The 27,652-nt window shown below is 43.4% G+C and overlaps 1 protein-coding gene across 2 annotated transcripts in view; it reads right to left on the reverse strand.

Moving 5' to 3' along the window:
- Nucleotides 1-27,404, reverse strand: part of GAD2 (glutamate decarboxylase 2) — a 71,415-nt gene extending 44,011 nt beyond the window's left edge. The window contains exons 1-9 of one of the 2 annotated variants that reach the window (XM_081059810.1): nucleotides 27,265-27,404; nucleotides 26,563-26,758; nucleotides 25,837-25,896; nucleotides 25,497-25,646; nucleotides 24,276-24,509; nucleotides 19,576-19,666; nucleotides 18,913-19,025; nucleotides 14,784-14,899; nucleotides 3,133-3,212 (exon numbers count right to left, since the gene is read on the reverse strand). In XM_081059810.1, coding sequence (XP_080915936.1) covers nucleotides 3,133-3,212; nucleotides 14,784-14,899; nucleotides 18,913-19,025; nucleotides 19,576-19,666; nucleotides 24,276-24,509; nucleotides 25,497-25,646; nucleotides 25,837-25,896; nucleotides 26,563-26,638 — 920 coding nt within the window. In that variant the 5' untranslated portion in view covers nucleotides 26,639-26,758; nucleotides 27,265-27,404. Of the gene's footprint in view, nucleotides 1-3,132; nucleotides 3,213-14,783; nucleotides 14,900-18,912; nucleotides 19,026-19,575; nucleotides 19,667-24,275; nucleotides 24,510-25,496; nucleotides 25,647-25,836; nucleotides 25,897-26,562; nucleotides 26,885-27,264 lie in introns of those variants that run through there. The other variant, XM_081059811.1, reaches the window with a different exon arrangement.
- Between the last annotated feature and the right edge of the window lie 248 nt (nucleotides 27,405-27,652).

The raw sequence follows: 27,652 nt of genomic DNA on the forward strand, positions 1-27,652 counted from the left end.
CTCCATCTCTGTTGCAGGCTCCTTTGACTCTGCCTGTTTCTGAAATGTGGACGCTCCTCAGAGTTCTTTCCTAGGCCCACTCTACATGGCTTCCATTGTATATCTTCATATTTCCAGTTGCCTCCCTGACACCCTCCCTTAGAAGTCTCAAAAGCTCTTCAAACTCAGCATCTCCAAATCTGAACTTTCCACTTCGGCCAGAGTGCCTTATCTCAGAATAGCACCACATGGACTTAGCTGGCAAGCCAGAAGGCTGGCATTCATCCTTGACTCCTCTCTCAACCTGCACACCAATCAGTCAATAATTCTTATTAATTCCAGCACTCCATCTCCTCTGCTCTACATCGGGCCAGCCCACAATGCATCATCTCCTATTCCTATCACTACCACAGCCATCAACTGCCAGCTTCTAACCCACACTTCATTTTGCATTTAAAATGACCTTTCTAACAGAAATATATGATGTCACTCCCTGGCTCAGAATCCTTCAGTGATGTTCCATGTCTTCAGCTCACAGGACTCCCACTTCCATCAAATGGGAACTTCATATTCTTTCAAATTATGAACCATAGAATAGAAGTTTTCTCTCATCCTCCCCCGTCTGAACCTCTGGGCAATATCTTTTTGGTCAATAGCCTAATCCAGTTCTGAAATATCACACAGTTTTCTTTCACAAATATTTACTTTCCTCTACGTAGTAACTCAGACTTTTCTTCTCTATCCTTAGACACATCAATACATCATTAATTTAGATTCCACTAATTCAAATTTTGCAAATATTAGACCCAATGGCACTTGAGTAAAAATTCATTAATCCCATCACTGTGAATACTCTTCCCTTCCCCATCGCACAAGGCTTGTGAGCAGGAGACAAAGCCCCCCTCACCATGCTGCCTGATAGCCCCCTTCTGTCTGTACCCTCCCAATGGGTGCATGTGGTGGGGGCAGAGGGGATGGCAGATAGTAAGGTCTTTTCTGAAACAACAATAATTTTTAGCATTGTGTTTTAGTTTTTCTAATGGCTTCTAAAATTGTTGAAATAAAATCCTGTGACCTGAAAATCTGAGGCCACCTGGTCAGTCCCTAATTCTAGACCCCACTGGTTTTCTAGCATTCTCTGCTTTCTGCTCCTTTCGCTGATGTTGGTGAATGATGGACAAGTTTGGGGCTCTATCCTGGCAGTCCTGTCTGTGGTTCCTTTCCCAGCAACACTTTTGTGTTTCCTTCTTGCTCCTCCTTCTTCCAGGACTGCACTTCCCTTTGGGGCATGACGCTGCCTCCAGACTGTCAGACGCCCTCAGGCCAGCGTTTTGCTTCCCTGTGTACCTGGCTGCTAGGCTAGGTGGACTCGGCCCAAGGCCATTTCATTGTCACAACTTGCTTTTCACAGGAATAGAAGCAGCGTTACTGTAACCAAAAGGAGTGAAGTTGAGAGCCTCCTCTGTTCTCCAAGGTCATTGCTCAGCCCTTGAGATTCCACTCAACAGCAATTACTAATTAAACTAATAAGGAAGACTGCCTAGATTGGAAACCCAGGCAATCCTCTGAATTCTAGGCTCCTTACTTACAACTGTTTATAACTGGCTATAGATTAAGAAAAATTTTGAAGTCATTTAAACCTTTATCCCCAGTTAGCATTTTGTGTGTGTGTGCCAGTTTTCCCCTCAAATCTTAATTCTTAAGTACCTGATAGTGAGGGGCACTGGGAGCCTTGAAAATATAACGCAATTCATTTGTCAAAACGTGTTTGCTTTGCTCCAGTCTGTTATCATTCATGCCCATTTTACTGCTAGAGCCTCTCGCCTGGCCTCACTGACTGAAGTCTCTCTAATTCCTGGCTTCTTGCTCTTCTTGGATAAAAATGTTTGCAAGTTACTTTATTTCTAGACCTATCAAGCTCAAATGCTGAGCTTCCCTCCACCACCCACAAAAGAAAGAATGAAACATCACGATGTTTTCCTACATTGCTAATGGGTATTCATTGCAAACAATCAAACAAAACCAGACAATACATAAAGGTGTGAAAAAGAAAGTGGCAATCTCTTATAACGTTATCTCCCAGAAGGAGATATGGTTATTAATCAGTGTGGCTTTTGGAGCTTTCAAAATCCCACATGGTCCAGCATATCTTCCATGGCTGTCCCCTGCCCCTCACCCCCAGTCAGGCCCAGCTCCTTGAGTCGCACAGCTCATTCATTTACTATTTCTGAGGCTTTGCTCATGGTACTCAGTCTTCTGCAATTGCCCCCGCCTTCCCCTCCACCCATCCAACTTAGCTCCAGTTTTGAAAATCCAGCTCAAGTCCTTCCTGTGGCATGAAGCCTTCCAAGCTTCAGTAATGTATAAAACTTGAACTCGGGGCCATACAGTACAACCATATAAATGTCTCCTTCTGGCTCTACTCCATCACCCCACCTAGATCACATACTGCCAGGGAACTGGATTCTATGCCTTATGCTTTCTAGAGCTTAGTGACACAGTAAGCAGTCATAAGTATCTGTCCAATAATTCATATGGATAGGTCTTCCTTTTAATTTAGTGAAACCTCTTAGTCAATACATTTCATTTTGTATAGGTTCCAGGCCTATAGGCCAGTGATAATTTACAAGGATACCCTCAAAATGCATTTAAATCTCCCCTACGCCTATTCCCAGAGTACATATGCGGTCTGGGTGTCAATGAAGACAGGGATTCCCCCTCGGTTCCAACCCAAAGCTGATGAGTGGCAGGGGCATTATTTACTGCCTGCCCACTAGACTGTCCCCCTTCTGTAATCACTCCATCAAGTTCACACCATCCGTGGTGACTAGAATGATGATATCGCCATAAATCAGTGCTTAGATACTTAAGTGTCCAGCTGATGAATGACCTGGTGCACTGTCTTGGTGCAGAATATTTTGATTGATTTAACAAAGGTCCTGATTCAGTCAAGGGCCGTGGAAGGCTCCATGACATCGAGGAACAACGTCCTGAGACTCCACACCAGAGCCCATGTGAAAAGGGAAGTGAACGGCAGTGGCCAGGATGAAGGCAGGTTTGCTGCCCCACAGTCATCGCCTGGTTCCGGACCAAGAGGTGTCTGTGTGGAATTTGCAAATTTCTAACCAACCAGGGTTGCATATTTATGCTCACCTCTCATCACATTTAATCAGAATCACGCTGTCTGTTCCAATGCCCAAGGCTGCAGCTCCCTTCTTGAGAGAAAAATGACTCTGTGAAAAAAGCATATTTATAATTAGTTGCATATAATGTCAAGATCCACTCCCTCAGAAGATTTTTTTCTTTTCTTTTCTCCATTTTTTCCTTTTTTTTTTGCTAATTTTTTTATTACTTTCAGGTGTACAAAACAATGTACTAGTTAGACACCCCTCACAATGTGATAATCCCAATCTACTACCCCTTTGACATCGTATACAGCTGTTACAATTCCATTGACTCTATTCCCTATGCTGTACTCCATATCCCGTGACTATATATATATATGTATATATATATATATATATATAAAATTATAGTTGACATTCAATATTATTCAGCTTCAGCTTCAAGTGTACAGCACAGTGAGGAGGAGGGAGAAGGTGAGGGGATTAGAAAGTACAAATTGATATTCACAATATTGCCACAGGGACATGAAAGACAGTTTGGGGAATATAGTCTCCTTTTATTTCTAATCTGTCCCTCCAAAGCCTGGATTGCTGAGAGGAAATGGCATCCTTCACTGAAGCTTTTTTTATTTTTAAAGAAATTGCTGAAATACACATAGTATAGAATTTACCATCTTAACCATTTTTAAGTGTACAGGTCAGTGGCCTTAATTTAAATACATTCACATTGTTCTGCAACCATCACCACCATCCATCTCCAGAACGCTTTTCATCTTGCAGAACTAAAACTCTGTACCCATTAAACAACAACTCCCAGTTCCTCCTTCCCCCCAGCCTCTGGGGACCACAACTTTCTATCTCTCTGAATTTGACTACTCTAGCTTACCTCATATAAATGGAATTATATGGTATTTATCCTTTTGTGACTGGCTTTTACACTTTGCATAATGTCTTCAAGGTTCATCTATGTTGTAGCATGTGTCCGAATGTCTTTTTTTTTAATGTTGAATCATATTTATTATATGTACACACCTCATTTGTTTTTCTATTCATCCATCAAAGGGTACTCGGGTTGCTTCCACCTTTTGGCCAGTGTGGATAATAGTGCTACGAACATGGGTGTACAAGTATCTTTTTGATTCCCGCTTTTAATTCTTTTGGGTATATACCCAGAAGTGGAATTGCTGAATCACACGGTAATTTTATTTTTGAGGAACTAACATACTGTTTTCCACAGTAGCTGCACCATTTTACATTTCTACCACCAGTGCACAGTGGTTCCAGTTTCTCCACATCCTATCAACAGTTGTTATTTTCTGTTTAGTTTAGTTCTGTTTGATAAGTCATTCTAATGGTTTTGAGGTGATACCTGTCCATGGTTTTGCTTTGTATTTCCCTAACGATTAGTGATGCTAAGCATCTTGTCATGTGCTTATTGGTCAGTTGTAAATCTTTTTTTGTTGTTTTTTGAGAAATGTCTATTCAAGTCCTTTGTCAATGTTTGAATGGTGTTTTGTTTTTGTTTTTTGTTGTTGAATTTATTTGGGTTTTTGAGTGAAGATAATAAGACCCTGGAAACTGTAAAAGGACCTGCTACCCCAACACACAGTAATTCAAGCCAATTTTATATACAAAGAGTAAGAACATATCTATTGCCTCCAGCAGCTGTGTATGGTACCATATTTCCCCGAACATAAGACCTCGCCGGACCATCAGCTCTAATGTGTCTTTTGGAGCAAAAATTAATATAAGACCCGGTATTATATTATATTATATTAGACCGGGTCTTATATTAAAATAAGACCAAGTCTTATATTAACGTTTGCTCCAAAAGACACATTAGAGCCGATGGTCCTGCTAGGTCTTATTTTCGGGGAAACACAGTATATGGCTCCCAGACTTATATTTTGCTACCAAGAGAATACACTCAGTTTCTCTCAAGTTGAATCAGATTGTGTGCACTCAAGTAAGAGGAGAAATTGACCTTAAACCCAGCACTCTTCATCCCAGACTTACTAGGGGACTATTTGTAGTGCAGGTGACGGCCCAGCCGGGGTGGGCTTAGGAAGGCGCATGGGGACAAAGGCCACACTGACACATCCTTGTGCTCTGGGTTACTGATTCCGGGTAGGAATCTGAATCTCAATGGCTGTAATCACGGTGCAATTTGGAGGGCTGAGAGAGGCTAACCTAAGCCCAGCTGTACTGCATCTGCCCAGCAGCCTCTTACTATTAACTACAGATCATTAAGCTGTCCAAACGGAGAGCTGCTGCCTCAATTTACATCTCCAAAGGGCTGCTGACTGGAATTTTAAGTAACGGTTCCAGAGTGTACTCCCTCTTTCAATGACCACTTTTGACTCATCTGAATTCTTAAATATGCTGCATAGGAACTGCTAACACACATATTTTGGGGGGAGGAGGGGTGTGCCTCATAAGCAAGAAGAAATCACATTTATACCAGCAGCAAATAATGTGAACCAATAAACAAGCCATTGAATAGAGGCTTTCTAAAAAGCCCCATGCAGCTAAGAAGTGATGAGAAAGGGCTATTAACCTCATTTTACAACCTCAGAAAGACAAAGTGGACATTTGTTACCAACATACCTGGGAACTAGGAGAGAAAGCTTTTGTAAAGATGCATGTCTCCCCTACCAAAAAAAAAAAAAGTGCTCTTTCTTGCCATTTAGCAGATCCCTGGGCTACCTAAAAGGGAAGCTCAGGGGAAACAGCGCTATGTCTTTCACTGCCAGCAGGGCATGGAATGCAGCAGCCAGCTGCCCCACTGAGCCAGCACAAGCTATTCACATTAGGCCCCTCAGTGAAGGAGCTTGTAAGCCGTCAACTGCCAAATGGCAAATTGGGGATAAGTAAGAGATCTGGTGCACCTGGTCAATGAGAGGACGTTGTCTTGTCTGGTCTTTAATGAGAAAGAATAGGGATCTCAAATGAGGGGCAATTACCCAGGATAATTGATCACCATACCAAATACCACACACTTAAACAAAAACACAGGCCCAAATAGGAAGCTTAAAGATGGAGAACAAAGGTGATATGAGGCATGGAAAAAGAAAATTAGCTACCCAACACTATTTATAGTTTCAGGAAAGGGAGCAGGGCAGTAGCTAAATGTTAGCCACTTAAAAGCAAGGGACCCATAAAGAAGGAGCTTGAGAGAAAGAAAAAAGACACTGCCTAATGAGGAAGAAACAGTGACAGTGGCAGCTTACATGGCCCGTCTTCCAGTGCTGGTGACACAACACATGGAGAATCATTTCTAATCCCTGGCCCCACGTTTCATGGGCTCACTTGTTGATGAACCAGAGTGCAGCAACATCCTGGATGCTGAGGAGCCTGGAAGGCATGTGTCTAGAGGGCGCTCAGAGGATGCTTTGTCATGAATAGAGGGGATGAAGGACATACTGCACGGGTGGCGTTCATATCTGAAGGGCTGAGCCAAGGCAGGAGTAGAGGGACAGACTACTCTGTGGGGCTTCAGAAGGCAAAAATAGAAACAAAAATTGGAAGCCACAAGGATTCAGGTGTGCCCCTCAAGACAGTTGTGATAATCAGTTCATCAGTGGAACAGCTGGGGAATGAGCTAATGAATGCCTCTCTTACCTCCCCCACCCCGATTGTGGAAAAATAACGGTAGACACCCCCTCCCCCCGATAGAATCTGGTGTTTATTTAGAAGAAAATTGTTTTTCTAGTCAAGGGTCGTAGATGTTGAAACCCATCTGGTTTTTATATTATACTAAATGAAAAATTCAAAGTTGATGAAAGATTAATTTCTCTGTCTTTAAAAAAATATCATAAGTAATCTAGATATAGGCTACATGATTCAGCTGACATTTAAAATATGTACCAATAAGTATGGGATTTTATAGTTATAACATAATTGTAAGTAAAACATTAAGCAGGCTGTCTGGACTTGGGCGGGATGAGTGAGAATGTGCGAGAATGAGGGCCCACAGGCATTAGCGCTGCCATTTTATTTAGTCCTGTGACTGGAGGGTGCAAATCAGTTCTTTTCTTCTTTAATGGAGTCAGTAAATCTTACCTGTCTTTAAGGATGATGGGAGAGTAAGGAGGATGGTAGAAAGCTCCAAGACAAACCACCTCAGTCTCTTGACATGCTAGTTTCTCTTCCTCTATTACAATTGAAATAAGCAGTTTGGAAAGCTGCAATAATTCTTTTAAGCCATTGTTACTCACATCCAGGTATTGAACTGAGACAGATTCAACTTCCTAGTGGATCACAGGGCTTCAGGAAAAGCCTCTGCTAGGCTCAGGGGAGACAAAGATTATTAAGACAGCCCTCAGTACTCAGCTACCTCCCTGTGCCAACCTTACCACCTACCTCGTCTCCCCTCCCTCTTGCTCGTTCTACCTGGTGCTACTGGTCTTCCTGGTCTTCTATGAACTTGCTAAACTTGTTCTTGCCTCTGGGTCTCTGTATTTGCTGTTCCATTTCTTGGAAAACCCTTCCTCAGATATGTACATGGCTCCCACCCTCATTCAATGTAGGTCTCTGCTATATATCATGTCCACTGAGATCTTTTATGACCATCTTATAAAACAGGTCACTACCACCCCACTCTCTTGTCACTTTGTGACATTAGAGTAACTATTTATTAGTTTACCGTCTGTCTCCTACTAGAACGTAGGATACATGAGGGCAAAGACTTTGTTGTGGTATATAGTTAACAAATATTTGTTGAGTTTGACCATATGCTCAGAGAACAAATCCAGGGAAATATCCGTCCATTATTTATTGCCATAAATCTCTGGCCACAAGTCCCAATGTTGAGGGGTGTCTTTGGTGATTTGAGGCAGATGATGGTGGGCTAAATGGATCTCAATGCTTCTAATTTAAGGTCTATTCTAAAACAAATTCAGAGGTCTTCTTGGCATTCTCCCCAGAAAGCCTAAGATGGGGTCCTTCCCAAAATGTAGACCCTTTTATCCAGACCAGCTGTTTGGGAGAAGAAAGAAGCAACCTAGAGACTTCAAATAAAGAAAGCAAAAGAACACACTAGGTTGGAAATATCAGCTCTTCCCTCTCTGACATTCTTAGAGTTAAAAGCCCTACCTTCTAACTCTAAGGTCTGTCAATTGTCCTTGGAGTTGACCCTTTTGTGCCCTCTTTGTGGGCGGACTGAATGGAGCATGTGTGGAAGAATCCTGAATGAGGGGAATGGATTATACATCATCACATATCAAGGATCTCCAACACATAAATCATGAAGCCCAACCTATGAATAAGCTGGGATCTACGACTTCGATCCCTCCCCCTGTCTTGGGCCTCCCCCCTCAGCCACTGCAGGACCAACATTCTTCCCATGTCCGTCCCCCTCCTTCTCCATAACCCTTCCACACATCCATTGGTTTTCTCCAGTAACACCTGAGATTTGAGGGAAATGATAGCTCCATCTGTCAGAGAGACTGGTAGCCCTTGTTCTTGCTTCTGCTCATCAAATGGCCTCAAAGAGCATTCTGCTTTCTTTCTAAAGCATCTGATTTACAAAGAAGCTTGTACTCTGTGAGACTACCTCATTGATTTCTAATTACTATGATTTGGAGGGGAGGGGATTACCTAGCCATTCTTAGAGATGCCAAGTGAGTCAGAGGTGACATGGATGTGCACACAGGCACTTATTACTCACACTCAATCCTATAAAGTCATCCCATGGGAACTCGTGCCCAAGTACGTGTTAAAAGATCCTGGTGCGTGCCACGCTTAAGTTGACATGAAAAGAGATCCGAGGATATTTGGTAACAAATATATGAACGCCAGCACTGAGCATTGCACAGGAATCACTCAGTGGCAGTGATCACTTAGTGGAAAGCAATTATGTCCTTGATTTTAGAACCCTGAGAAGACTGAAATAAAAATAAGTGTGGAAAGAGGTCATTGGAGACAACATGACCTGAGTTGGACACCTGGCTTTGTTTAGGCAAGTTCTTTTCTCATTCTGAGCCACTGTTTGCTCAGCTGCAGTGCTACATTCCTCTCGGCAGAGTTGGTGTGAGAAGTTTAGCTACCGAATGTGAAGTGTCTGTGGATCACCCAGCACCCACAGGTGCTCCCAAAGTTGAGGACCTTCACCTTCTCCCACCCTCCTACCTGATGCGATATCATCCTCAGGTCTCCCTAGTTACCTCAAGCAGAACTTTGAAATCCTCAAGCAAAATTAATGTAATTCATGTTATGCCTTAAAATAAACATATGCCATATGGGGTATGTAGGGAAATCTTAAAATCATACAAGTAACAATAGAGGATCTGAACACTCATAAGGCTGTAAATCTTTGAGTATTGCTCGGGTTTTTTGGGAGAGAGGCTATATCCATCTTAAGGCGATAATTTGCCCCCAGATATGTCCCGAGGCATGTCACTGCTCTCTCTGCTGTCTCCTCTTGCCTCTTGGATGGGCTCAGGTCTTTTCCATGTGGAACACTAGTGCGGGGCTGGTTATAACAGCAATGTCAGAAGCCATTTGTGGAGTGGTTGCTGGTGGCCAGGCACTGTGCTCCCCCCTAGGCACGTATTATCTCACTTCATCCTCCCAACAACTAAGTGAGTTGGTTATCATCATTCCCATCTCACAGACCAAGTAGAAATAAAGTGGCTAATCCGAGGTCATATCCTAGGAGGTGGCAGAGCAGGGCTTGCCATCATTTCCTTCCAAAACTATAGGCTATATCCAATATCCTGAAGAAAAATAAGTCTATCCAGTTACTCTTGACCTGCCACTCAGAGCAAGGTAGGGTCAGTCACCCAATTTGGAGTGTGATCTCAAGGGCATGTGGAAGGAGGACCATTGTCCATCCCTTCCTTGTCTTCCCCTCCCCCTCCCCCGCAGTACAATGTATGCTTCTTGAAAGTGGGTACTGAGTCTCTTTCTGTTCACTGCCATCTCCCCACTGCCCAAGGCAGTGCCTGGCACACAGCAGTACCGAGAAAATGAAGGAAGGAATAAAGAAAACATTTCACCGTCCAGTGGCTGGACTTGTGCCTTATTGCCTCATTCCTTTGTCTCCTATTGCAGTGAAAAGACCCCCAGGAGAGGCAACACTTGAGTCTTACAATCAGTTTCTTGGCTCTCACATTCTTTCCTGAGAGTAGGTTTTGAGGGGTTGGGTAGAGGAGAAAATAACAGGGGTGATGAGGGCCCTGAAGGGGAAAGGAGGTAAGAAAGTGGAGGCAGAACAGATGGTGCTAAAGGTAGACTGAATGTGGCCCACAATTTCACTTACTGAAAGTTCCATCAGACTGAGTTTCTGTCTAATGGGAATAGTTTCATGGGAGTTGTCTTTTCCCAAGTTATTATACCTAGGCTGCCGTTAGGTTTCTCTGTTTTTGTTCTGTTTTTCTTTCTTTCTTTTTTCTTTTCTTTTCTTTCTTTCTTTTTTTTTTTTTACATCAGAGACATCTATTTGTGCAATTGAAACCCTCTCAAGTAGTGTTGTTAATGTGGAAAACATCTTTCCAAAGCAATTATGAGACTAACTTCTGCAAAGAAGTTGGGTGAAGCCATGAGGGGCCTTGGCAGAACATTGGTGACTGGCCCCAGGTCACATGGACATGAGCTGGGACGGGCTGGTGAAGTGAGTTAGTTATGTAATTTGCCTGTAAGGTCCCACTATCTGTTATGATTACGAAGAACATTTTTTTTAGACGCAATTATGCTGTTTCAGTAAAGTTATTTCTGGAAGATCTGGTGTCACATGAAGAAATAAGAGGAATTTGGAATTAAGTTCATGGTTCGGGATTCAGAGAGAGAGAGAGAGAGAGAGAGAGAGAGAGAGAGAGAGAGAGAGAGATGTGAACTATTGAGCTGGGATCTTAGCTTCCCTCTACACCTACTTTCAATAAAGGACATAAAATGCATCACATTAATTTTTGCCAAGCTTTTCTATTACTGAAGATCTGTAAAGGTGATGATATTCTAACAAAGGATGATACTGACCACATGATATTTAAGATCCTTTCCAAATCTGAGATTTTGTGATTCTATATTTTGGAGAAAAATAATCTTGGAACTCTTCACTCAGAGCTTACATGCTATCTCTTGTTTCAAATCAGTGATTTATTTATTACTTCTAATGTTCTTTGTAGCAATGCTATGTGTTTAATTTAGTCCCATCCAAAATTTCAAGGAAACAGTTTGATTTGGACAAACAGAAAAATTAAATATCTTGCCCTACTTATCAGCAGGAGAAAGTTTTAGTCTGTTTTTGTGGACAGAAAAGAGATAGGCAGCTTTGGGTGAGGGGGGAGAGAGAGCGAGAGAGAGCGAGAGAGAGCGAGAGAGAGAGAGAGAGAGAGAGAGAGAGAGAGAGAGAGGTCATTTAGAAAACAGAAGGTGACCCTTCCCTTCCTGAATGTGTGAAGTTTCTGGTTGGATGCTAGAAGATAACAACATTTCTCAATGCCATTTCCAACTCTATGGCTCTAACTACCGTGTTAATTAATTAATATAAGACGTGGTAATTAATTAATATAAGACGTGGTATTATTTAATTAATTAATATAAGACATGGTTAAAAATTAATATAAGACGTGGTATTTATATTATATTGTATTATATTATATTATATTATATTATATTATATTCCATCCTATATTATATTAAAACAAGACATGGTCTTATGTTAATTTTTGCTTCAAAAGACGCATTAGAGCTAATGGTGCGCCAAGGTCTTATTTTCGGGGAAACACGTTATGTCAAGTTACTAACTCAGTGGTGAATATAGAAGAAAGGACAGTAAGTTGACCTGCTTCCATAGATTAGGAAGTTACATTAGCCCTAGAATAAACAACATGGAGAAAATAGGACTTGAGAAAAGGTGCCACAAGTGAATGCAGAGCAGCAGCTAGAGAGGAGTGTTCAGGTCATCTGATCCAGTAGCTGAAAGAGTAGTGTTGGGACTGTTGGGAAACTGAGGCTCTAGATCTGACTCTGCCAGTGAATGGCTGTGAAACCTTCGGCAAAGCATCTCCCACCTCAGGGGCTTGGATTCTTCATCTATAAAACAAGGATTTTTGTGTTGTTTTAAGTTACCTCATATGTGTAGATTTTCCTATGTCCCAGGCACTGAGGTTAAATGTTTTATGAAGCTCTCATTTGATTCTCGACAAGTCGTGGGCCTTTGGAGCTCTCAAAGAGTAGAAGGAGAAACAACTCCTAGAGCAGTTTTTCCCGCTTCTCATTGGGTCCACACATAAGCTCACCCACCACTCTGTCTCCCTGCAGGTCAAGAGACTCAGGAAAGGAACCTCCATGCAAAAATGGAAATTGTTTGGCCTGGAGAAAAGGCATTTGAGACATGACTTGGTAATTTTCTTGCTTCAGCCTGTGGAGATCTATTACTGGGGCTGGGAGAGCCAGAGGGATTGTAAAATCTGGAAAGATTAGGGGAATATATGGCTTGGCCCAAAGCTCAAAGGACCTACACTAAATGATGAATGGAATGGGATGGCACTGAGGTACGGAGCCAAGAGGAACTAGACACGAGGCTTGTGTTACCTCTTAACCTGGAGCTTCAAGGGCAGGACTTACTTCTAAGGGCCTATCCATCCAGAATGATTTGGATCAAGTATTCAAGGAGACATAGGAGAGCTTTCAATGAACTCTGAAAAGCCCCTCCAACCCAACTCTATGAGATAATGAGGAGGGTTTTTTTTTTTGTTTTTTGGTTTTTGGTTGGGAAAGGGAGTAACAATTTAAAATCACCTTCACATTAACAAAAAGCTCTTGGTGGAAATTTGATTTGAGAAGGTATAAAATGTTAAATCAGCTGATGAGGTATGGTGTACAGAACTTTGTTGTTACATCCTTTAATCTGGTTTCTACATTGGTAGTTGGGGCAGGGACCTCACTGATCTGGGAGTCAGGAAACCTGACTCAATCCTGGCTCTATCTACCTAGCTAACTGTAGCCTCTTCATTTTAAAAATACTGAAATACTGAAAAATACTAAATAATCTCTGTTCTGCCTGTCCTACAAGATTGTTGTGAGAATCAATATGTGTTGGAAATGTGTTGAAAATGGTCAAATAGTTATCTGATATAACTTAGTATACATTAGAAAAACAGTTCATTTGTCAAAAATAAGGCTAGAGTTAAAACCAGTTGGTATTTTAGGGAAGGAATATAATGAAATGTTCTTTCATAATTATGTACGTGGATAGAGATATAAGAAAGAGAAGAGAGAATCAAATAGTTGTATAGCTGAATTACCTTTCTTTCCCATAGAGATGAAGAATTAGATTCCAAGTTTGCAACATTATGAAAAGAAGGCATAGCAAAATTATTCCCAGACCACATGACCTGAGCTTTCTGAGAAAAGTTAAGTGAATTTACATGAAGCTTGAGCCCAAGAAATTCATGCACAACTCAGAGAGCACAAGGCAGCTTGCTGGTCGACCAACCTCATTTCAGGCTGTACAAAGAGTATGGAAACAAAAAGAAAAAGATGCCCCATATAAGATCATCTAGGCTTTTTGAGACTGAGAATATAGTAACATTTAACTATTTAGGGGTCCAAATCCATTTCAGGGAAATAACAATTGAGAAAAAAAACTATATCATGTTTTTCTACCCTTGGAGAAGCTGAGAAATGAAAATTATCTCATGGTGGGGTACTAGTAGGCTGAATAATGCACCCTCTCCACACACACAAAGTCCACATCCTAAACCTGGGACCATGTTACCTTACATGGCAAAAGGGACTTCACAGATATGCTTAGATTAAGGGTCTTGAAATGGGAAATTATCTTGGGTTATCTGGGTAGGCCCAATGTAATTACAAGGGAAAGAGGGGACAGGAAGGTTAGAGCCAGAAAAAGAGATATGGTGACAGAAACGGGGGGTGGAGGGAAAGAGAGAGAGAGAGAGAGAGAGAGAGAGAGAGAGAGAGAGAGAGAGAGAGAGATTGGAAGATATTCTGCTAGCTTTGAGGTTGGAAGAAGTGGCCACGAGCCAAGGAAGGCAGGTGGCCTCCAGAAGCTGGAAAAGGTGAGGAAAAGGATTCTCCCTACAGTCTTCAGAAGGAACACAGCCCTGCCTGACCCCTTATAGATTTCTGATCTCCATGTTTCCAGGTCATGAATTCATGTTGTTTTAATCCACTAAGTTTGTAGTAAACATGACTAAAAACAAGATGCTAAAGATAATTTGTTAACATAAATCATTAGTTTCCTTTGATTCCATGGCTACTGCTGTGGTTGTGAATTTTATTGACTGCTTTTCAATCTGTACTTGCCCTTTGTTTCCATGTTATGAACACACACACACACACACACACACACACACACACACACACACACACACCACTTAAAACATCCAGGCACAGCCTGGATGGTCCAAATGAGTTCACCAGCACTCTGCTTTCTCTCCTCCTCCCCTTCCCCCAACACACAACATTATCACTGAAAAGTAAGTGTAGGAACTAGAGGTAAAAATATCCTGCTTTCTCTTTGAGGGTTTTCCTGAATTTCAAAGAGAAAGAGTTCATGCCTTGGACCATTCAGCCATTCTCTCCCCTCCTTCTCTCCCAAGAAGTATCTTCTGGAAAGAGAACCTCGGGGGATAAAGCATTTCCAAGTATCGTTCCTTCAACTCGGGATTTACGGAATATAACCTTAAACATGGGAAGAACAGAAACACGTACATGCTCAGATGTGAAGGCAATGAGCCTGGGAACGGCGGCCATTCCTTTCTCCTTGACTTCCGGAAACATCTTAAAGCGTGCAATCAGCATGGCATACATGTTAGATATGGCACCACCTAAAGTGCATAGCAACACACAGTTACCTCTTCTAGCCATTATCAGCATCGTTTCGCATGCAAGCCACATTCCTATTGCCAGTGACCTAGAGTCCTTCTTGGACACAGGAGAAGACATTCTTATTGGCTGTCCTTTGAACTGAACCCTCAGACTCAGGCACTTAGCTAAGAGGGTCCAGAAAAGGGAGGGTTGGGCGCAGGGGATGGATGCTCCTCCTCCATCCTCATCTCTGTCACTAAAATGAACTGCAATTGATTCTGCTTTTGCTGGGAGGCCTTTGAAGAGGCTTTTAAGAACTGAGAAATTGTTGCCTTCCTTCCCAGCTTGCCAGTGTGGTCATTCTGCGTGACGTCTAGGAAAACCCTACTTATATTCTGATGGAGAAGACTTGTTATCGTTTCAGCTCATGCAATGTGTTTCACTTAAACTGAGACAAATCAGTTGCTGTTAATGATGTGAACTATAAATCAACAATTTTCACAGAATGAGGATAAACATCCAAGCCCATCTCATCATACTCATCTCTTAATTTGCCCCAAACAGTTCTTCCTTCTCAAAGACATCATTGAAATATAATTGTAATGGTTAACAAAATCTTATTTCATAATTATAGGAAAACACACAACTTAGGGAATTTTAAGTTCATATTGAATAGCTTTTCCTGTATCGTCTTAAGATTGTCAAAGATATCATACCATCAAATTTAGATCTCATAAGTAGAGTCTCGTTTGACAAGCAAAGAAAAGTGAGTTTTCCCCAGGATTGTTGGAAAGATTAGGATTTTTGCTATCTAGGAATAAGACTGATTGTTGTGCATACAAATAAATATGCAAATGAATATGGAAGTTGTGAGATCATGAGGTACAGTGAAGGTACTCTCCCCTTCTCACCCAAAGGGGGACATGCCATCCTGTGAGTGCTTGACTTCCCGCTTCCCTCTGGAAGCGGAGAAGCAAAAGCGCTCTCTATACCTAGTTGAATGGTCCACATAGGGCCATGATCTTTGCCTCATGCGTCCTGGGCTCTGATGCAAGCAGGCAGCCTGACACAGAGCAGTCGTCACCCAGATCCTGGCTCTGTCATCAGTCATAATGAGGACAATTTCTACCTCTTCTGGACCCCAGAGACATGGGACAAGCAGAATCCAGGTCAGTCCCACTCTGAGCAGAGCAGACACCCTGTTTAAAAGTCTGACTGTCTAAAAGCTTATGGTTTCTCAGTCCCGGCACTTAATAACATTTTGGACTGGAAAGTTCCTTGTTGGGGGAGGGGAGGCTGTCCTGTGCATTAGCAGCGTCTTTGGCCTCTACCCACCAGATGCCAGTAGCACTATGCTCTCCCTGTGTGACAACTAAATGCCTCCAGACATTGCCAAATGTCCTCTGGGGGTCAAAAACCGGGGGCAAAAGTCTCCTGTGGAGCACTACTGCTCTCATTCTTCTCAGAGAGGCTGGGGAGAAAGAAAAGCAGAGGAAAAGGGGGAGGTGTACACAGAGGAAGTGCATTTCTTCAAAGGACACTTATCCAAGAAGCTTCCAGCTCTGCCTTCCCACTCTTCACTTTGCTCCTCAGTCATTCTCTTTCCAAGGGTTCAGCAGCCCCGAGAGGGATAAAGAAGCTTCTGGGCCTCTGGAGTGAGAGGACTGCTCTGTGCAGCACAGGCAGGAGGGCAGAGGCATGAGGCCTGCATGCCCCTATTTCTCATGAATCTTCCACAGAAAAGATGCAAAACCAGCCCTGAATCATTCTGAAAATCCTGGTAGGTAAAGATTTGTGACTAAGCTAAGCCTTTCCTCCTTCCCCCCCAGTACTTCATGACTTGCTGAGCAGTGAGTAGTGCTCAGTTCTCTCTGCCTTTAAGGCATAGGTGACATCACCTAAACAGATTTCTTTTAGAAGTTCCAGAGGACTTTCCATGAAGCACAAAGCCTCTGAATGTTATAGATGGAGGAGTAAGGCAAACTGAGCTGAGCTATATTTTCAAGCCACAGACCTATCTCTTCAATCTTAACTCCAGGCAGTGGGACTTCCAGATCTCAGGCACATAAGATGTGTGATTTCCCCTATCGCCACCCTTAAAACATAAGGAATAACCCCAGGAATAAGGCTGGCTGCTACCTAGAAAGGCATCCGTTAGCAAATAATGATGCTATGGTCCATTTCTTATCTGTAATGCCTGGAGAGAGCAGAGAAGAAACAGGTTTCCAATGGCCTTTTCTTCTGTCCCCTCCCCACTTTGCAATGTCTACATTATACCGCAGCATGACATCTATGGCTTCCCTCTTGGGGTGAGAGCATATGATTCTTTAGTATCCAAGGAAGGAGTCCCATGATCAAGCTTAAGTCTTGCCTACCCCCTTCTCTTGATTATTCCCTGTTATTGATCAGGGTGGCAGGGCAAGCCCTAAGACCATACCTGGCTTAGCAGAACTACCAAAGAGGATACTTTCTCTGGGTGTTTATTTTCTGGGGCAGGTGACTTCCAAGAGCAGCCCAGGTAAATTAGTTCTGGCCTAAGACCCCTTAGTCAAATTTTCAAGGTCAACAGGAGCAGCTGTTCTCTCCCCATACCTGGGAACCATTAAAAGAGGTTCCCTGATAAGAGGGGGTAGAATAAAGGTAGGAATGATGTTGATCCCTGAACCCTACCCAATTCCTCATGAAAAAAATACCTTAAGAGCCTCAGTTCCAGGCAATGATGACAAAGTTCCCTCAATAGGAGATGGATTTCCAGAGGAGAGCTAAGTACTAAGTTCCCTACAAAATAAAGGCTAGCTTAAAATTCATCACAGCTGGTGTTCAATGACTTAAAAAGAAAAGGCTAATTTTCCTTTCCATTTAACTAACACGTTTTCCTTCAGCACCTGAGAAAAAATGTGCTATATCTTTGAAAACATAACATGAAATAGCAGATCTGAGCTTGTAAGTAAAGTTGCTTGATTTAAGCCTTGGCCTTGAGGCCTCTGTCACTCGGTTATCATTTCTTCTTTCCACCTTTTCTTTATTTTTTCTCTCCCTCACCATCTACTTGTCTTTGTAGATTTGCTGACATGAGATCACAGTGTGGCCTTTGCCTTTCCTGACAATGGCAGGTGTGGCACTGGCTCTGTGTACTGAGACCTAGGGGGGCACCCATCCTGTACTGAGCCCTAGGGAGGCACCCACCCTGTTATGACGACCTTCCTCCTGCCAGTGATTAGCTAGTGATCTGCACACTAGGTTTCTTTTCCATGGGTCAGTGACTCTCTCTTTCCACTGTCCTCCTAATTTCTATTTCTTCTCTGCGTCAAACCAAGGTCACACACAAGCCTGGGAACCAAGGGCAGGGCTTTTTCTTTCTGTTTTATTCTCCTGTCGGGAAGAGGTGTAAACAATGGAGTTTAGAATGCAATGGCTCGTGATAACAGGCAGGATGGAAAAGATTGAATGGCATGATAAAGAAGAGAAGGAATGAGGAAATTCTTGAAGAAATCATCATTCTGTCTTTTTTGGCTCTAAGAAATTATCTCCCAAGGCAATCTCTGTCTTCCTTGATCAGCTTCTCTGCTTGTTGTTTGAAAGGGACAAGGTACATACATAAGTTCTATTAAGTAGGTCTGCCTTGTTATGCACCCTCAAGCAGAGAATGCTTTATTAAATGTGGCTACCCTTTTTCTTTCTCTAATTCTGGGAAGAGTATCAGGGAGTGAATGTTCTTATTAGCAATCTTCATTCCTTTGTTCCACATGATCCATACATCCTGTGCATAGGATTCCAGTAGAAGCACTAGGAAAATATCATCTCTGTTTATGCTCTTTCTGAACACAAATAACTAATGTGCAAGCATGGTGTAGTTGGTTCGGAGTCATGGTCAATGGTCACATGTACTTAATCAAACTGATTCTTTTGGTCAACATACAGCCTATTTAACCTAAGCAGAAATCCAGAGTAGATATGTAATCTTTCCTAGGTTCATAATAGGGCATTGCATATAAGGAGTAAAAACACAAAGAAAAGTTGAAATATCACATACCAGGAGAAAATATCCCATCGCCAGAGCCCCCTGGCCAGCCAATGATTTCTCTCATTTTCTTTAGCGTGACATATTCCAAAAGCACAAATACTGGAGCAATTTCGTAGGTGAACCTGAAATGTAGTAATGGCCACATTTTATGTATGTAACTCAAAGATATAATTCACCATTACAGTATCTATAGAACTATTTCCTTTTTCAAACCCTATGGTCACAACTGTTACGATTATAGCAATTCAGCAGAGAGAAAATTATGTCTTCTAAAAGGTTTGTTCATTTTTCTGTATTTGTAAGTCAAGCGCTTCAATTACTGGCTTAGTGCACAAGGCTCATTTATTATATTAAGTAAATAAAGAACATTTCTGAGTAACACTATTTAAAAGACAACATCTGGTCTTATTTCTCTTTTACACTATGCATAATCATAAATCCAAAATTCAAAAAAGTCCCTTTTGTGTTTAAAAAAATATTGTATAGCTTTGCATGAAAGTTATATCAGAATTATTTTCTATTAAATTAGAGTGAACACCCATGTACTTCTGAAGTCCGAATCACTATTTTATGGGCTACTTAATAGGAGATTTTCACATGAGAGGTAGAATAAAGACAATGGAATCTCACCAATAATTTTCCTGGATTACACAAAAACAGTTAGCTACTTACATGTTAGTGTTTGCTGTTGATGTCAGCCAATCTGCCGCTAATCCCACCATATCCAGCCCAGTAGAGAGTTGATTGAAATATCTGGGATGCCCTGAATAAAATGGAATACCAGAATCAGGACTGCATCCAATGGCAACAAATGCCTCTCAAACACACCATTTCTCTAGCTAAAGAACCTTGAAAGATCCTTCAGTAATAGGAAATCCATATTCAGAAACTCAACACACACACACACACACAAACACATACGCACACACACATACACACCCCAAAGGAACATTTCCTTTAACAAAAGAGACTACTTTGGATTTTGATGTTTCTTAAAACACTCTCTAAAAATATTCCTTCAAATATTTCCTATCAAAATAACAAACGTGGTTTGCAATGCAGACATCAGTTAATTTCCTAGCATTCATTCAATACATTTGCAAACTAAAATGCTAGTGCAATCCAAAGCTATTCAAAGTCAGGCTATCCTTGTTTATACTTGTGCTGCTAAAAATCCTTTTTTTGTTGTTTTTTTGTTGAAGCTGTTGTGGAGATCAGTCATTCCATGATATCCGCCAGGCATGCCAACATTCATAATAATATCAGTGACAAATGGCTGATGATTACAAAAGACAAGGCAAAAATGAGAAAATAGGACACTGTTGAATAATTTGCCCTGGATTCAAAAGGTGATGATTGTCTAAAGATGGCATGGGCAAACCTAATTCTTTTCAATTCTTTTTTTATCCAAATATGTAATTATAAACAACAGAACTCCTTCATAGTTGTGATTTCAAACAAAGCTGAATACAATCAACATCATTGTCTTGTCAACAAGATACATGAAGATATAGTCAGTGGCCTGATCAGTCCATTAGCAAAGCTTAGCTAATTAATTTCTGGATTTCTCTAAGACTCTCTAAAGGGGTGACATCCAAATACTCCTGAGGCTATTGTTCAAAATACGAGGGTAAGTATCTCATTTGAATTCGTTTCCTTGCCTTGCCCCATAAAAACCTATCTATAAATCTGGGATTTGCTTAGCAGCAAAATTTTGGAAGATGAACAATTATGGAAATAGCATCTGATAAAAAGGCATCTGCCACTTACTGGACACCTGTCTGCAGCTTGGGGATGTGATAGTCTCTCATGCCAGCATGGACAAAACAAGATAAAGGGAGGCAATGGGGAAAGCAGGGACAAAAGTCAACACGTAGCTTATCTGTAGGACTGGAGTGCTCTCTTATCAGCTTCCGGCCTGTGGCTAGACAATTAGACGCTGAGAAAAGATAGGAGCTGGGAAAGAAAAGAGCACATTTGAAAGAGCTTGGGTTTTGTGCGGCTCTCTCCCAGTTCTCCGCCATTGTTTTACCTCACTGTGGCCTTGCACGGTGCCCTTTTGTCTTTTTTACTCTTTTCCAGGCCCTCTGATGCTGACCCTGTCAGTTTGTGCATCCCCGAAAAGTGAAAAAACCTTCTTTGCTGCCCGTGCCGTCTGGAACAACCCTCCACTCCTCTCTGCCTCATTGACTCCCAATTTCATTAGAGCTCACAGCTGAAATGATAGCTGTCTTCTCCCTCCTGGTGCCCCTGCATTTCTCTTTCCCTAAGCCATTTCTTTAAAGGAGGAAATTAATAAAGATTAGCAAATCTACCCGTTAATCTACTCTCCAATTCGTATGCATTTCAGGAGGAATCTGGTGTCTGTTATCATGTCCTATTTAACTCTATGGACACTTTGGCATGAAAACCTCTCCATAAACTTGAGAGGGATCCCCAGGTGTGTGTCGTGGCCCAGGATATCAGAAAGCCAATCCCGCCCCCACCACGACTGACTTTGGGAAATTGGAAATAAGTTTGATGCTTCAATGGCCTGGCTCCCTTCTTTTATATATTTTTTTACCTTAGTTTCCCATTTCACATGAATCTCTCCTGCCTCCTGAAAAATTTGAAAATACAGAGGGAGATAGTTTGACAGGTCAGAACAGCATGACCTCTTGATTTCTGCAGTCTGCAGAAATATTTATTATATTTGCTCCCTTCACATCACCCCTACAGGCTGCAGGTGAATCCAGGCAGGGCTCTCTGAGGGAAACGGTGTGGGACCTGCCTTAGAGCCTGCCACCTGTCCAGCAGCCCTGGTATCCAGCTGTTGCTGCTGCCAACCCCACCAGGCCCTGTACTTCGAGGATCGGCGCCAGGAAACCGGTGGCCCGGCGAAGCCTGCGCAGCCAGGGAGACGGCGAGTTTGAGACTGGAGATTAGAGCCGCTCCTGCCTCTGGAACGCTCCCTGCAGATTATCAAACAAAGCTGGAAGGATGTTCAGGCTGCAAACAGCCAGCCCCGGGCACCTCTGACCCGGGTGTCCACAATCATTGGGGTTGGGGCGCAAAGTCGTCCAAATTGCTCTCTATATACCGGCAACACAAACCCAAGGACGCCTCATTTATTGACGCTGCAATTCCTTTGTCTGATAGTCGGTCGGGTTAAAAGATTCAAGACACCACCCTCCACCCCTCAACCACCACCACCACCACCACCATCACCACCAATTCTAATGACTACAACCCCCACCTTCGCAAACACTAATGATTCCAGAATCCTATCACTCTCTGCAGTTTTTTGTTCCAAGGTTTCTTATAGAGTTAATTTTTAACAATACATGAAGACTTCATTTTAAATATCTCCCTACTGCCCCTCACTCCTCTGTAAGCTTGAAGTCCAAGTGGAAATTAGGTTAAAGACTTCCAGTAGAAAGCATGTGATAACATGCATTTTATATATAAAGAAATATCTCCTGAGAAGCATTAAATGCCTAATGGTAGAAAGATGGTAACTACTTTGCAGACCCCAAACAGTATCGTTGTCAAATATAGCATAGAGAGCTATAAACTTGCCAATTGAAAAGAGAAGGTGACCGCTGTTAATTTTCTGAAATGCTATTTGAGGGTAGGACTATGTATGCTATGAATAACATTGATACTGAAATTAATATTGATATGTCTTGCTTAGAAACCCAATTTCATTAATCATATTTTGTCCTGAACTTTAAGTAACATGCATCAGAGCTACACTTGACCAACACTTGTGCAAGCTTAGGCCAACAATCTAAGTATCGAGTTGGCCCATTTTTTTCCTGACACTAAATGGAACATTGATAGAATTACTTTCATTGACTTGCAATTCCCAATATCTTAACTCTTTAAATTGTATTTCAGACACCATTAGCTTTTAAAGATGAAGATATAAAACATTTGTATAGACCCTTTTTGGTTTGGTAGCAATAACATTAATAGATGGTAATTTACTATTAACATTTAAATATTAGGTTGGGGCAAAGGGTCAAACAAAAATAAATTAAAAGCATTGTTCAAGTTTGTACCCACAGACATATGAAAAGCTGGGAGGAAAAACATCCCTAATGCCTAGTATATACATCAAGTGGATTCACCATGAACATAATTGAAATGATACCTAATAAACCTTCAAAAATCATACTGCACAAACTGAGTTTGATAGAAATCAAGTTAAATTCCTTTCCCTATGTATGTAGTTCTAACTCTACAGTCTCACAAAGGTGGCTACTAATAATTCAGTATATCGATTTCCCAAAGTTTCTTCGATGCATACCTTTTCTCTCTGCTGTTATAAAGAATGTGCAAATACAAAACACAAAAACAAAACAGAAAGAAGCTAAAATCACACAGCAAACATTCTTAAAATGTTTGTTGTTGATTAGAATGATAATGATCAAATTTAAATCCAAATCAATTAGCCACAAATCAATTTAGATCCACAAGGTCTCTCCCTTTCCCCTGAAAAGTCAGTCATACTTATTTTTATTGCTTTAATGAAGTGTAGTGTCTCCATGTAGCAGGATGATTAGAGACAATGTAGAAAATGAAGGGGGTAATCAAGACCTGGGAGATGAATAGCTGACGTTGTATAGATAAAATGAAAGCTTAGAATGCACCTAAATAAACAGTACACCTGGGATTATAAAATGGACAGAATATAAAGAATATTGTTAAAAAGCAATAAATACAAAATACATTTAAAAATTTCCCCATGAGGATATCTGATTCCGCTCACCCCATTTTTTCTTTATCTTATATACAGAGTGGTTATGAAGCACACATCCTTGTATAACATGGCTGAATTGTTAAGGCTGTTTGTATTGTGTTTTCTTTTGTGTACATTTCTTTTAAAACAGAGACAATCTGGAGTTCAAATCTGAAGTCTTGGCATTTGAGACAATGCCAAAATAGTATCCCTCTGATTCAATAATTACATAGAATGGTTTGTTGTCCAATTTCTGACCATTTCTATGCCAAGGAAATTACCAGTACTATGATAGTATTTGGGCTTTTGTTTGTATCATGTTTTTTGAGCATTCATTTCTGTATCCATTTTGGGTCGCTTCTACTGGCCTCTGCTGACATCAGTGGTCAAATACATGCAGTGTAAAATCTGACAATTATAATTAGATAATGTTTCTGATGGTATCAACTCTGATAGTATTCTGATAGTATCAGCATTAACACAAATAACAAAGGGTCCTTTTGATTTGAATCATTCTATCATTTTTAAATGATGGAAATAACTGTACATTTGAAAATACCAGTAACTTATAAAACAGAAAATATTTTATAGAAAAAAATAAAGATTGTGAAAGAAAAAAAGAGCTTTATTATTTTTGATGGGACAATACCTGTTTTAATTGCATATTTTAGAGTTGTTTGGCAATGCATCAAAATTTCCTCCAAATTTTGTGGCTGGTCTGCCAATTCCCAATTATACTCTTGAAGAAGCTCATTAGGGTAATGGAAATCAATCACTTTGGTTGATCTATCGAAACTTTTCACCACATACTGAAGCAAAATATCCATGACATCCTGCAGAAACGCCAAGGTAGGTCTTTCTCCATCACACGCTGGCAGCAGGTCTAAGGAATGGAATCAAAATGCCATATTTTAATTTTACTATGAAAATATCTAGGCAAGATCTTGATCTGGCGATTTCTCTTTGGACTGAGAGACTGTTATGTTTAAAACAATCTTCTGGAAACACAGAAAATTTTGTTTAAAAGGGAGGCATTTTTCAAAGACGAAAGAATGAAAGTATGATTTCTCCCTCTTACCCTAAATGAATTCTCGTATTTCAGTTCATTACTTATTGTTTGCTTTTTTCTTAAAGAGAGTGTGCCTCCATTTAATTATTTCACAGGGTTCGTCCTACGTGTTATTTTTCAGCAAACCATTTAAAATGATTATGGAGATACTTCACGTCAGAAATGTCTGAGGAACGCGTTTGGGCAAGCAAGGCAAAGAGGAACATACAATGTTAGGATCTTTGGCTTATTATGAAGGCCCGCTGTCTCCAAAGTCTCTTTCTCTCTCTCCCTCTGTGTGTGTGTGTGTGTGTCGCGCGTGTTTGGATGACTGGGTGTGTAAGCGCAAGGGTGCAAAACCGCACGCAGGTCTCACGTGAATAGAATCGTTCTTCTGTAAAATCTCAGCTACAAATTACTGCTGCGATCTAAAGACCTAGAAAGTCTTAGTAATTCTGACCTGGACGCCGCGTTCCACCCGAGGTCTCAGCGGCACCAAGAAGCCGACCTCGAGCTCGGTGCGCGCGGGCGCAGCGGCCACCAGCAGCCCCGACGGCGGTGCTGGCGAAAAGAGGCCGCGGCCACAAGAGCGCCTTTGGGGGTACGTGGGCACCCAGCACCACGCAGAGGCCAGGGTCGGTGCTTGGACCCAGGAAACAGGCCCAGCACGTTTCACTTTCAGCTGAAGGTTCTCGTAAGGTGCACCTCAGCCCTTCACCTTCACGCCTGGGGTCCGGCTCGCCGCGCGGATCCCTCTTGGCCGCGGTGGGCGGGGCAGAGCGAGGGGCAGTGGCTCCCGGGGGCCCCGCGAGGCGCCTTTACCTGTTGCGTGTAGAAATGCATAGTTGACCTCGGCTTTGGGGCAGCTGCACGGCTTCTGGTTGCAGGCACAGGCGGCCTTCCGGGAGGTGGCCTGCGGGGGCTCGCTCCCGCCGCTCTCCGCGGGCTTCTCGGCGTCTCCGTAGAGCAGAGCTGGGCAAGGACACGGAGCGCGGACCTCGGTCAGCCTCCCGCCCCGCGGGGCTCCCAAGGCTCCGCCCACCCCGGGATAAGTAACCCCAACTCCGCTGCTGGGGACGCAGAGCTGAGAAGGTCGCTTTGCCCCGCAGACCCCGAGGCGCCAGGCCCCGTCCGTCTCCCTCCCCTGGCCACCCGCACTCACCGCACAGCTTATTTCCGATGCCGCCGGTGAACTTCTGGGCCACCTGACACCAGGCTCTAGCTGTAAGGAAACACAGGCAGGAGGACAGCCGGGAAGCAAGAGAACAGCAAAAGGACGTGTGAAATTTCGTTCTATGTGAACAACGTTAATAAAGCCAGGGTCCGGGCAGGGGCCGCCGGGGGCTCGGCGCCGCGGGCACGTGCGGGAGGTGCGCGGGAGCTGGCAGCGCGGCCCGGCTCTCGGGTCACCGCTCCCTTCCTCAAGGAGGAGCACCCACCGCTCACGACCCCCTTGCACACGCCTTCCAGGTGCCAGTCGGTTCAGGCAAACTCCCCTTCCTGCCTCGCTCCAGCGAGTTTTCCTAGACACCGAGTCTGTCCCTCTCCTCGCACGCTCTCCTTCAGAATTCTCTCTCCTTTCCAATTTTTCCTTTCCCACCGCGACTCTGTCCTCCAGGTTCCAGACACCAAGATGGTGGCAGTGTCCCAGGCCCGCGGAGACCCTCTGATAGGACGGCTCTCCCAGACTTCGGAGAAAGGGCCCGGGATTCCTTGGGAGTGTTCCCAGGGGATAATGGTCCCTTGGACCATCGGGGATACACCCCGCGAGCAGGGCGAAGCCGCGGAAGTTTCCTGTTGCTGCTGGAAAACCTCCTTCGTCTTTCCGAGCCCCGCAATCCCCAGCACTCCCGCAAAGCTCGCCTGCTGCACGTCCCGCTTCTCCTACCTGTGCCAGGGTTCTCCGGATCCCCGGAACCATCTTCAGACCCGAAGGACCAAAAGCCGGAGCCGGGAGAGGCCATCAGCGTAGCAAGACTGGAGCAGGTCGCCTCCGAGTGCGAAGGACTGCGAGCTGCCTTGGGTCGGCGCGGTCCTGCGCGCGCGTGCGTGTGTGTGGCGGGAGCAGAGCACCGCGCGGGGACCTGCGCGACAGCGAAGCAGAGCGTGGGTGTCACACAGGGACAGGAAACGTGCGTGTCTGCGTGTGTGTGTGCGCGCGTTTGTGTTGGAGTTAGGGCTTTGAGATGTGGCAACGCTCCGAAAGCTGCGGAGGTTAGCTAGGAAAGGGACCCAAGGCTCCGCACAGCCAGGAGATGGGAAAGCGCGGAGCGCCCGAGGGATTTTGAAGGCGAGGGAGCCCAATAGGGATGGATGAGGGGGCGGCAGAGGGAAAAATGGGACAGGGAGGGAGCTGAATCGTGAGGGGTGCGAGGTAGGCAGTGAGCTCCAGCTGGAGTCAGAGTGAGTGGGTGGGAGGCGTGCAGGCGAGCCCCGGCGAAAGCCAGGCGGGAGGGTGCGGCTGCCCGTGAGGGTTCGGGTGCGCTGTCCAGGGTGCTAACGCGGCGGCCTGAGCTCTGGCTTCAGCGAGGGGCGGACCAGAGACTTAGGCGAGGCAGGAAGGGTGGCCGAGAGGAGCTTCTATACGTACCGATGTGCGTGTTGTTTGCGGTCTGGCTCCCGTTGCAGGGAAAGAGGCGCTATCCCTGCGCCGCCCTCCTTTAAAGAGAATGCTGAGGTCGCTGTGACCTCGAAAGCCGGAGCGCCAGTGCCGGAATCAGGAGCAGTTCGCGAGCTTGGGGAGGGGACGCGGGGGAAGGGATGGCAGGGGAAGAGCGCCCACACGCTGATGGGCTCATTTCAGCTCCTCAGTAGCGCCTAATGCCTACCTACTGAGCTGCGCGATCCCGGGGCCCGTAACAGTCCTGCGCTTCGGAGGGCGCGGTCGCCGGACCCACCGTCCAGGTTGTGACTGACGGCTGGGGAGAAAGACTGCTGATTGATACAGTTAAAAATCCATGCTGGAGTCTATCACGAGG

This window comes from Rhinolophus hipposideros, assembly GCF_964194185.1.
Source record: "Rhinolophus hipposideros genome assembly, chromosome: 1".
Classification (NCBI taxonomy): domain Eukaryota; kingdom Metazoa; phylum Chordata; class Mammalia; order Chiroptera; family Rhinolophidae; genus Rhinolophus; species Rhinolophus hipposideros.